Raw genomic sequence first — 12355 nt, 5'->3', positions numbered from 1 at the left:
TTTATCCTAGCATAATCCCATTGTGTCCCTCGCTAAAGTGGAAATGTTTTGATCCATGTCCTTGCCCTCAGCCATCCTGAAGAAAAACATTTTGTTTTCTATTATCTTGCAGACAACAGAGATGTGTCTTTTGCTCACAACCCAATGTATTTTGCTTACAGCCCGACATATATAGAAGATGAGATATATTTTTCAAGTCCAGCATGTTCATGCCTACTGACACTGCAAATAGGATTTACGGCACAAAAGCCCTGTGTAATCTCATAGCAAGCTGTCACCATCTCCAACAATGTCGATGTGGAGCAAGAAATGAACAGGAGGCCTCATGACCCTCCGTTTCGTGCATACAGCGCTCATGGAGGCTTGAGGTTTGGAGGTTTCAAAACCACAGTGACCTTTTTTCTCCCTCCGCTTAGTTTCGGAGGAGTTTTCCCCTCCGAAACGAGACACTGGATAAATTATGTTCAGCATGAAGGCCTCCTTGTTCACTCAAAATAAAAAATAAAGCAAGACACCCTGGTCTGGTGACAGAAGTTCCAGAACTTCCAAATAAATTCCCCTGAAGCATGTACTTTTGGGTGCTCTAGTTGGCTGCAGTGTGACTAGTGGCAGACGGACATGAGATGGAGAGGACTAGTGGTGGAGAGGAGAGAAGAGGAGCCGGTCTCATTTCATCATGATGGATGAGCCTATTAGCTGTTTGAAGTAAGCCCAGGTTTAGCCTTACACCTCACAACCAGCGCTTCGTGGCAGACGTATGTTGATTATGGCAGGGGAAATTATGAGGATGAATGCAGTGGTTATGGAGGTTTGGACAATGCAAAACAGTTGGCTTTTATACTAAGATTGGGAGAGCCCTTCAGTCCGGTGTGACATGTGACAAACAGACCCAACTAAACAGATTCAATATTATACTGCAGTGCTTTCAGAAAGTATTCACACCAATTGACTTTTTCCACATTTTGTTGTTACAGCCTGAATTTAAATGGATTAAAGGTATATTTTTGTCACTAGCCAACACACATACCACACAATGTCAGAGTGGAATTATGTTTTTCGAAATTGATACAAATTAATAAAACATGAAAAGCTGAAATATCTTGAGTCAGTAAGTATTCAACCCCTTTGTTATAGCAAGCCTAAATAAGTTCAGGAGTAACAAGTTTCCTTAACAAGTCACATAATAATTTGCACAGACTCATTATGTGTGCAACAATAGTGTTTAACATTATTTTTGAATGACTATCTCATCTCTGTACCCCACAAATACAATTATCTGTAAAGTCCCTCAGTCCGGCAGTGAATTTCAAACACAGATTCAACCTCAAAGACCAGGGAGGCCTCGTAAGTAGATGGGTAAAACATAATAAAAAAGCAGACATGTAATATATTTTTGAGAGTGGTGAAGTTATCAATTACACTTTGGATGGTGTATCAATACACCCAGTCACTACAAAGATACAGGCCTGTTTCCTAACTCAGTTGCCGGAGAGGAAGGAAACCACTCAGAAGATCTCACCATGAGGCCAATGGTGACTTTAAAAACAGGAGTTTTTTTGCTTCTAAAAGGAGAAAACTGAGGATTAATCAACAACATTGTAGTTACTCCACAATACTAACTTAATTGACAGAGGGAAAAGAAGGACGCCAGTACAAAATAAACATATTCCAAAACCTATTGGCAACAATATTTTTGGGGGTATTTTATTAGGATCCCCATTAGCTGTTGCAAAAGCAGCAGCTACTAAACACTAAAGTAATATTGCAACAAAAAAAATGCAAAGGAATTCACATCTTGTCCTGAATACAAAGCGTTATGTTTGGGGCAAATCCAACACAACACATTAGTAACCGCTGCCAAAGGTGATTCTAGCATGCGAATACTTATGTTCATGCGATATTTTTGTTTTTCATTTTGTAAAATCGTGTATTCATTTTGTCATTATGGGGTGTTCTGTGTAGATGGGTAAGAGGGAAAAAAATCGATTTAATTCATTTTGAATTCAGGCTGTTACACAACAAGATGTGGAATAAGTCAACAGCTATAAATAGCTGCATGAATACTTTCTGAAGGCACTGTTTATAGTCATTAAAATAGTCTATGCTGCTCATGTGCCATTCAGTCATGCACACATATCCATGTTGATTCTCTTTCTGTTGTTACTCTGTAATATAATAGTTGATACTAAAATAATTATCAAGGTTTAAGGTTCCTCTCCCGGGAGATGTTGGTGGCAGGTGCCACTACCCCCATTGATAGTGTAAGGACCTGAGAGTCTAGTCCAGTATAGAAACATGTTAGCACAATACATTGGTCCCTGTGTCATTTTAATCCTTAACCAACCCCTTCCTCCTGCACATGTACATGCAAACCGCCACCTCACACACATGCGTGTGCACATTAACACACACACACACACACAGTTTATTAATAGGACTTGTTTGGCCAATACAACTTGCTGGTAATCCTTAGGGGGCAGGAGTGAGAGGGGATCTGGGTGGGGGTAGGGGGTCTGAGAAGAGGGTTCAAAGATAGATGCCGTCCCACCCACTGCTTGTCCTCCAGCTGATCCCTCCCTCTGCCCTCTACTCCTTTACCCCCTCGCCTCACTGTTGCCATTTTCCTCCAGCTGTAGATGGTGCTAGGCCATAGGTGATAACAACCATGAGGGATTACACTGTTGGTTACACTGATATAGTATCTATCTCTATGATATTGTACCTCTCTGTAAGATTAAGGGAGATACTGAGGATCTTCACAGGATCTGTGAGAACACTGACTGCTTTGATTGCCATGGCATTTTACACCAATAGGAAGGGAGTGGGGGCAAATTATGTCATTCAATCGCCACATGATTGGCTTGTTGACCTGTCTGTCAACCTTTCACTATATAGAAATCCTCAGATGTAGTTGAAGTCCTCTGATGTCATTTTATCTCCCCAGACATCAAAGTGGGAAAGTATGATTGAAGAAGGAGTACTGGACACATAGATATTAGAGTGGCCTTGTTTTCCCCATGTACGCTGCCAGGTTGTGATGTATAAATAGGTGGGCTGTGTCAGTGTGTGTGACCACAGCGCCGAGGGGGGTTGTGTGTGTGACATGGGGGAGGGGGCTGGGGAGTTGTGGCAAGGGTCCGGGGGCTGGCGGTGCTCTCTTATGTGCTGAGACCCAAGAAGCCGCCCCGGGAAGGTGGTGACGGGTGGCCAGAAGGGCACGGATTCAGAGTATTTGGGTGTTAATTGAACTTATTGGTCCGCTATTCACAGCCTTGACGTGGCGGTGATTTAAGAGACTAGTGTGAGAGAGAGTGGGATAGAACAGGCTATCTGATGATCGCTGCTCCTCAGAGGTGACTGGGGCACAGCAAGGCTGGGAGGGCGACGAAACGTAGCCTCCATTTTGTTAGTGACGAGATAAGGAAATAACTTACTGCTTCATGCCACTCTGATAGTACACTGAGTGTACAAAACATTAGGAACATTCTATGACAAACTGACCAGCTGAATTCAAGTGAATGATCCCTTATTGGTGTCACTTGTTAAATCCACTTAAATCAGTATAGATGAAGGGGAGGAGACAGGTTAAAGGATTTTTAAGCCTTGGGACAATTGAGATGGATTGAATTGGCAGGGGGTGAATGGGCAAGATGTTTAAGAGCCTTTGAATGGGGTATGGTAGTAGGTGCCAGGTGCACTGGTTTGAGTGTGTCAAGAAATACAATGCTGCTGGGTTTTTAATGCTCAACAGTTTCCCGTGTGTATCAAGAATGATCCACCACCGAAAGGATATCCAGTCAACTTGACACAACTGTAGGAAGCATTGGAGTCATCAAGGGTCAGTGTCCCTGTGGAATACTTTCAACACCTTGTAGTCAAATTGGGGCTGTTATGAGGGCAAAAAAAAAAAAAAAAATATTAGGAAAGTGTTCTGATTTTTTGTCTCTCAAACTCAGGTTCATTCTAAAATACAAAGGAGAGAAAGGTATTTAGAGGCGATATTAGAAACTAGATGTTCATTCGAGATGTATCGTTTTTACTATGTCTGGGATTTTTAAAGCAGTGCGTGACAGGTCTTGTGAAGAAAGGTGGCAAAGGCTAGTTTTTACATTGATTTAGGAATATTGCTTATTACTTTACAGCTACACCTGACCTTCTTGGCTCCATTCCCTTCCAGTCCAATTTTAGTCCTTCCACCTCAGCCTTAACACTGGAGTAGTTTACTCCTGCACTCCGACCCATAGTGAAATCTAACCAAGCCTAGGATTCACTATAACGGAGAATGCCTGCTGAGAATTCATATTCCAGGAAAGCAGAATATAACATATTCTCCAGTTATACGACCTTGGCAAACAGGCATAGTTTTTCTGTTAGCCGTCCACAGAAATGTGAATAATCCAAGTTTGCGAGTTGCAACAACAAACTACCCAATATAATTTGCATGCCCCCCATCGAAGTGTTATCTTTAAAGTCTTCCAAAGCCTTTCTAACCCCACTTTACCGCCTTACAACCACCCAGTCACTCAGAACACCCCCGTTCCCCTTTCACTAGGCCTGCGACCACACAGTAGTATTGCTTTCCATTGCATTTCTCCCCCAGGACCAGTGAAAGTAGACGTGTGTATGCCCAGAAAGTTCAGCTTTTAAAAACAAGAGGGGAAAGGTTAACTCTCACAAATTGAGCTATTCAACATCAGGCTTCTCTTTCCTACCTCTCTTTATTACATATATCTGTCACTGACTACGCACACACACGTACACAGGCAAACACACACATTTAAAAAATATATATATATATATATTTCACCTTTATTTAACCAGGTAGGCTAGTTGAGAACAAGTTCTCATTTACAACTGCGACCTGGCCAAGATAAAGCATAGCATGCACACACACAAACACACACAAGTGAATGAATGCATGGACACACACAATTAGACATGTATTGCATAACTCCGCGAACACACACACACAAACACACACACACACATTCTCTCTCTTCCTTTCACTTTGGACATGGTTAACGGATAGATGAGAGTCAGGGGTTCTGGATTGGAATCCTGTTTGTAGAGAGATTACATGAAATCTCCTTTAGTTTTCTCTACAGTATCTGATATCACACGTATCTTGACATAATAATAATGTGGTTGGATGCCTCGTTTGAACCCTTTGAATGAATCCCTCATATAGGACCGAGACCCCCGTTTATTTTTTAAATCCTTCATAAATATTAGCTTTGCTTGGCACCTCACATTCTAACCATTCTTCTGAGGAGCCTGTCTGTGCTGCCTGGGTCCCTTGACTTGGAAAAGTGCTGGGTTTTTTGCCTACCTCATTAAGTGCCTTGTTTCCTCCCCGCCCGATCGAGGGATATGAGAGAAGAGGACAAGGAATAGAAATCCATTCGCTCATTTTGTCTACCTGCCACCGCCAGAGCTGTAAAGAACATTATCTTTCCACATCACTGAGAGATGGAGAACACAGATGGGTTGTGATGATGAAAGAATTCATTCCTTTCAATTCTCTTACAATTCTCTTAACCGGTTAAAGAATAGCAGGACAATAACAGTCCAATACTGTTCCTGAGACTTCAGAATATTCATCGTGCAGTAGAGCGGTAGAGCGTAACAGTGGGTTCCTCACTTTTGCACTCAACCACTGCAGTAAATGAAATAACATATTTCCTGCTACTGAAATGGTTCTGAAACTAACTGAGCGCAATGCCCAGACATTCAGTGAACGTCTCTACCCCACCCAAACCTACAAACCTACAACCTATATGGTGAGACCAGGGTATCAGAGCAGTAGAGGATTGGGACTGAATTAACAAAGAGTTAATTGCATGATTAACAAGCATTTCGCAACACCCGCAATAACATCTGCTGAATATGTGTATGTGACCAATAAAATGTGACTTGATTTGATCCGACCTCCAACCATATGCCATTGTGCTCCCTATCAAGAGCAGTATGGCTGTCCAGATGTAAATCTTTAAGGGAGAGGTGTCTCTTATTACACCCATAACGACCTCAGACAGCCAGTGTCTCTGGGAGAGTAATGTCAACCCAAGCTGTGCCAAGCTCTGCCATTGTTCTCCACAGTGTGTTTATGGCTTGGTGTCTGATATATGATAACCAATAAGTAAGAGGAGTAATAATTACAGGGCCCACATGTTGGATCATCTGATTACTGGATGTAATACAAGATGGCGGGTTTGTTTGAAGGATAGTTATTATAAAGACATACAAAAACCTGGCAATGGCAAGCTTTGTTATATTGCAGTGTTGGAAAAGGGGGAGTGTGTGTGGGGTGGGGGAGTGTGTGTGTGTGTGTGTGTGTGTGTGTGTGTGTGTGTGTGTGTGTGTGTGTGTGTGTGTGTGTGTGTGTGTGTGTGTGTGTGATTGGAATTAAACTCAACATTTGTACTTTCTTCCAAAAAGTGGGAAATCAATTCTCAGATTAGGTGACACCCCCCACCTCTCTCATGCCTCCCTGTTTGATAGGTCATTCCAGTCACTGTGCCTTTCTAACGGCTTCCATGGACCGACAGTAGTATTTCAAATGGACTCACAACGGTTCTACGGTGTGCACTTTACCCCTTGAGAAGCTATATCTAGATAAATATATTTTTGTTAAGCCTCTTTTACTCTTAGGCCCCGTCACTTTGCCTCATGGCTTTGAAACCTGGGCCTTTTAGAAGGGCTCACACATCTGAATGCATAGGCTAAACAATGACATGAAAGAACTGTGAAGTATAATACTAGATTTATCAAAAGCATCATGCTGACGTGGAGCAAGATAACATCTCTGTGTCTGGAATGCACTTCCTCTCTGGCTAGATGAGGATCAAGCCCCAATTTGAATTTGAAGGCAAAGTGACAGCATATTTTACCAACTGCCAAATCTGATACAGCACCACATAACACCAGGGGTTACGTGGTTTTATTTGCCTACCGTCACCACCATTTGTCAGAAAAGAAAGCAAAATAGTCCAAGCTTTCCTTCCCTCTCTCTCGCTCTCTCTCTCTCCCTCGCTCTCTCGATTAAGAGGAGTTCAAAGACAATCCAGGTTTGGACATTGCCTTTGATGCAGAATAAGCACTGCTGCAATGGACCAACAACGAAAATGCCTTCCTTCACATTGAAAATGACTTCTTGGTGAGATCTCTTTCAGATATTTGTGGCTGTTTTCAGGAAACCTTTTCATAAACCCAAGTGTTGGTGAAGCTGCCGATTTAAATATTTGCTGCATTTTGTACCTATCTTTCATTTACAGTGCCTTGCGAAAGTATTCGGCCCCCTTGAACTTTGCGACCTTTTGCCACATTTCAGGCTTAAAACATAAAGATATAAAACTGTATTTTTTTGTGAAGAATCAACAACAAGTGGGACACAATCATGAAGTGGAACGACATTTGTTGGATATTTCAAACTTTTTTAACAAATCAAAAACTGAAAAATTGGGCGTGCAAAATTATTCAGCCCCCTTAAGTTAATACTTTGTAGCGCCACCTTTTGCTGCGATTACAGCTGTAAGTCGCTTGGGGTATGTCTATCAGTTTTGCACATTGAGAGACTAAAATTTTTTCCCATTCCTCCTTGCAAAACAGCTCGAGCTCAGTGAGGTTGGATGGAGAGCATTTGTGAACAGCAGTTTTTTGATTTGTTAAAAAAGTTTGAAATATCCAATAAATGTCGTTCCACTTCATGATTGTGTCCCACTTGTTGTTGATTCTTCACAAAAAATACAGTTTTATATCTTTATGTTTGAAGCCTGAAATGTGGCAAAAGGTCGCAAAGTTCAAGGGGGCCGAATACTTTCGCAAGGCACTGTAGCCTTGAAAGCTCAAACATCTCAGATTTAGCATCATGTGTCAGAGGTGCACCTAGTTCATGGGCCTAATGTGCACCTAGTTTTTGAACATGTCTGATATTTTTACCAAGACCATAATTTATTATGCTGTGCGTCACTGTCATATTATAAGCTGTTGGATCATCCTGTCTCTTTGATATTTTCTGGTCTCTCTTTGGCCTTTCCCAAGATAGCCTCATCAATGGGATTTTGTGCATGAGTAGAGTCAGCTATATCACATAGTGAATGAAAAGATCAAACACTTATTTGAGCTGTCAAAGGGGGCAATTGTAGCCTACCATTCGGCCACTAGATGGTAACAATAGTTTTTTTCCCTAGGCACAAACACTGACCACATAACATGTGATACCAAAGAGAATAATATACATTGTGATACTGTATGATAAATAGTGACCAATTCACTACTCACTTAAACCATTGCAGAAGCAGAAGATGTGTAGCCTCTCATAAGATGCCTTATAAACTATTTGGACATTTAAATTTAACTACGCTGGGTGACGCTGGGCCAATTGTGAGCTGCCCTATGGGACTCCCAATCACGATCAGATGTGATACAGCCTGGTTTCAAACCAGGGACTGTAAGTGACGCGTTTTGCACTGATATGCATTGCCTTAGACCGCTGTGCCACTCAGTAGCCCAATAGGACATAGCCTATTGTAAAAAAAATAAAACAGTAGCCTAAGGATTATGATCACTATTAAAATATTAACATTTATCCTAACCTCACTGACCACTTTCAAATTCCCAAATAAAGAAATGTGGAATTAATAGAGTCGTGCGTGCGCTTAAAGACGCTTCTCATGTCAGTGGTGGGCGGTACGAGATGGAAGCGTCGCGTCATGGAAATGCCCACCCTCGCGTCGGGTAAGAGCCGCAGATAGAAGAGAAAGTTCAGTGTTCTCAAACGATGGATGGAGAGCGGTTGTCCGAGGTAGAGTGAAATATATCTACTGCTGCAAATAGCTGCACCGAGTCAGCTTTAAACAGTTTTTATTCGAAATTAAGAAGTCAAGGATAAGGAGTCAACACTTTCTGTAATGAACGTTATTTAAGCTCACCACCGTTATTTTCTCATTTCATTGCGAACTTCATTTTCTAGATTGAACTCTGCCTTCCTCGAATTGGCTCGGAGGCTGCCTTCTAAGAACATTTAAACATTAATTCTGGGGAAGCTTTTTTTTTAATATATATATATATATATATATACATATATATCATAGACTAATGTTTACCTACTGGAATTATTTTTTGTTATATTTTACCTGCATTTGCGTTGTGCATCAGCATAGAATGCATTTGTAACAACGGATTTTTAACGCTTGTTGGGGCTGTGCTTACAATGGTAAAATAATACGGAAATATCCTCTTGAATTTACATTTTTGGTCTGAACAAATACAACTATTTGTTAGACTAATCATATGACTGAAAATAAGCATGGAGGGGTCTCCTTTGAAGATACTGATTTCTCTCTGGTGTCCGCTCATGATTGCTGCCTACAGTGTGGAGCTAGGAACATACGACCTAGAACGAGGGAGACCAGCCAAATGCGAACCCATAGTAATTCCCATGTGCCAGGGCATTGGCTACAACATGACCAGAATGCCCAATTTTATGGACCATGAAAACCAAAAAGAGGCTGCCATCAAGCTGAATGAGTTTGCACCTCTAGTGGATTACGGCTGTGATGTGCACCTTCGTTTCTTCCTCTGCTCACTCTATGCCCCAATGTGCACTGATAAAGTGTCTACCTCCATCCCAGCCTGCAGGCCTATGTGTGAGCAGGCCAGGCAGAAGTGCTCACCCATTATGGAGAAGTTCCACTACGCATGGCCTGACTCGCTGGATTGCTCCAGGCTCCCGACCAAGAATGACCCCAACGCGCTGTGCATGGAGGCTCCAGAGAACGACACCAAGACGGATATCAAGAAGGGAGAGGACATGCCTTTTGTTCCCCCTCGGCCCAGGCAACCGGGTAGCAGTAACGGGCGCTCCATGGGCAGTCTGGGGTCCTGCGAGAACCCAGAGAAGTTCCATTATGTGGAGAAGAGCCAGTCGTGTGCTCCTCGCTGCTCCTCTGCAGTGGACGTGTTCTGGTCCAGACGGGACAAGGACTTTGCCTTCATCTGGATGACAGTGTGGTCAACACTCTGTTTTGTCTCCACGGCCTTCACCGTTCTCACCTTCCTCCTGGACCCCCACCGCTTCCAGTACCCCGAGCGGCCCATCATCTTCCTCTCCATGTGCTACAACGTCTACTCTGTGGCCTTCATCATCCGCTCGGTGGCCGGGGCCGAGAACATCGCCTGCGACCGGGAGAATGGCGAGCTCTACATCATCCAGGAGGGGCTGGAGTCCACAGGCTGCACCATCGTCTTCCTCATCCTCTACTACTTCGGTATGGCCTCGTCCATCTGGTGGGTCATCCTCACCCTCACCTGGTTCCTGGCCGCTGGTAAGAAGTGGGGCCACGAGGCCATTGAGTCCCACAGCAACTACTTCCACATGGCCGCCTGGGGCATCCCAGCTCTGAAGACAATCGTCATCCTCACCATGAGGAAGGTGGCAGGGGATGAGCTGACGGGTCTGTGCTACGTGGGCAGCATGGACTCTGGAGCGCTCACCGGCTTTGTGCTCATCCCTCTGTCCTGCTACCTGGTCATTGGCACGTCCTTCGTCCTCACCGGCTTTGTGGCGCTCTTCCACATCCGCAAGGTGATGAAAACCGAAGGCACCAACACGGAAAAGCTGGAGAAGCTAATGGTGAAAATCGGCATCTACTCCATCCTGTACACAGTGCCCGCCACCTGCGTCATCATCTGCTACTTCTACGAGAGGCTTAACATGGACTACTGGAAGTTCATAGGTCTGGAGGTCAAGTGCGTGTCGTTCCCCGGGCGCCGGAACGAGGACTGCTCCCTGGAGTCGTCGGTGCCCACTGTGGTGGTGTTCATGCTGAAGATCTTCATGTCCCTGGTGGTGGGCATCACCAGTGGTGTGTGGGTGTGGAGCTCCAAGACCCTGCAGACCTGGCAGGGCCTGTGCAGCAGGAAGCTGGCATCAGACAGGACTAGCAGGAAGCCCTGTGGCAGCGTGAGCTGCAGCACACACTGTCATTACAAAACCCCTGCCGTGGTGCTCAACATGGCCAAGACAGACCCTTACTCAGACAGCCCCACACATGTCTGACGCTGACAGTCAGTATATTACCAGTATGCAGTTCATTCAATGCTCTGTCTAAACACAGGAAGCTACTGGGGTGACATTGTAATATATAGAATAAGAATAAGATTGAGATTGAGAGGAAGGAGAGAAGTTATAATTCAACTGTCCATTGTTGCTTTTCTGTGCAACTTTCCTTATTTCAGTATTAATGGGAAATGTTCAGTATTGCTCTCTATAAACACACAAGATGTGTGGACTGTATTGCATAGAGATGCTCAACTGCAATGCAGAAAAGGCCTTGCATGGACATTTTAAAGGAGAGGCATTGTTCTCCCCCGAACTGGGTATAAATAACTACATAAATAAGTTTAAATGTTAAACAGTCTATTTATTGTATATATATTTAATTGAAGTTTACTTTGGTTTCTCACACGTTTTGATTGGAGTGAACATGAATCCATGAGGCTAAAATAGTAAACTACTGAGCATCAAGGAAAATACAGTGCCTCTTATTGGGTTCTTAAGAATAATACAATTGGGTATACATTTGGTCGTGGTTTATTTACTATTATTAAATTGAGTGTGAATCCTATACATTTTTCAATATGGCTTAGTTTCATTGGATTGATTGAGAAAATTATATTGAGACTTGGGAGGAAAATGCATTGACAAAAAATATTGAATTTTACAATGTCTTTGATAATAATTTGGCTCTATAATAAATAAATATAATTCTTACAAAATGAGAAGTTTGTTAGATTATATATGGCTATAGATATCCATGATTCATTCATGTCATTATTCCAGGACGACCAGAATTAATCAGATGTGCTAGACTGGTTGAAGTAGACTGTAGTAGGGTTAATTCTGTTTTAGGTGAAGTAGACTGTAGTAGAGTTCATTCTGTTTTAGGTGAAGTAGACTGTAGTAGGGTTCATTCTCTTTTAGGTGAAGTAGACTGTAGTAGGGTTCATTCTCTTTTAGGTGAAGTAGACTGTAGTGGGGTTCATTCTGTTTTAGGTGAAGTAGACTGTAGTAGGGTTCATTCTCTTTTGGGTGAAGTAGACTGTAGTAGGGTTCATTCTCTTTTGGGTGAAGTAGACTGTAGTAGGGTTCATTCTGTTTTAGGTGAAGTAGACTAGTAGAGTTCATTCTGTTTTAGGTGAAGTAGACTGTAGTAGGGTTCATTCTGTTTTAGGTGAAGTAGACTGTAGTGGGGTTCATTCTGTTTTAGGTGAAGTAGACTGTAGTAGGGTTCATTCTGTTTTAGGTGAAGTAGACTGTAGTGGGGTTCATTCTCTTTTGGGTGAAGTAGACTGT

The 12355-nt window shown here is 42.9% G+C and overlaps 1 protein-coding gene across 1 annotated transcript; it reads left to right on the top strand.

Moving 5' to 3' along the window:
* Nucleotides 1-8752: 8752 nt before the first annotated feature.
* Nucleotides 8753-11781, top strand: LOC110507614 (frizzled-9-like). Its single transcript, XM_021587714.3, has one exon. The coding sequence runs from the start codon at nt 9308-9310 to the stop codon at nt 11057-11059; it is 1752 nt and encodes a 583-aa protein (XP_021443389.1). The 5' UTR covers nt 8753-9307; the 3' UTR covers nt 11060-11781.
* The last annotated feature ends 574 nt before the right edge of the window (nt 11782-12355 follow it).

The sequence above is a fragment of the Oncorhynchus mykiss genome, chromosome 27 (assembly GCF_057628025.1).
Source record: "Oncorhynchus mykiss isolate SJ-2025 chromosome 27, ASM5762802v1, whole genome shotgun sequence".
Taxonomy (NCBI): Eukaryota; Metazoa; Chordata; class Actinopteri; order Salmoniformes; family Salmonidae; genus Oncorhynchus; species Oncorhynchus mykiss.
The sequence above is the reverse complement of the archived record's forward strand: the minus strand, read 5'-3'. Positions and strand labels throughout refer to the sequence as shown.

Bases quoted from the DNA above. Each gene is read 5' to 3' on its own strand.
- LOC110507614 (XM_021587714.3), top strand. From the start codon at position 9,308: ATGGAGGGGTCTCCTTTGAAGATACTGATTTCTCTCTGGTGTCCGCTC.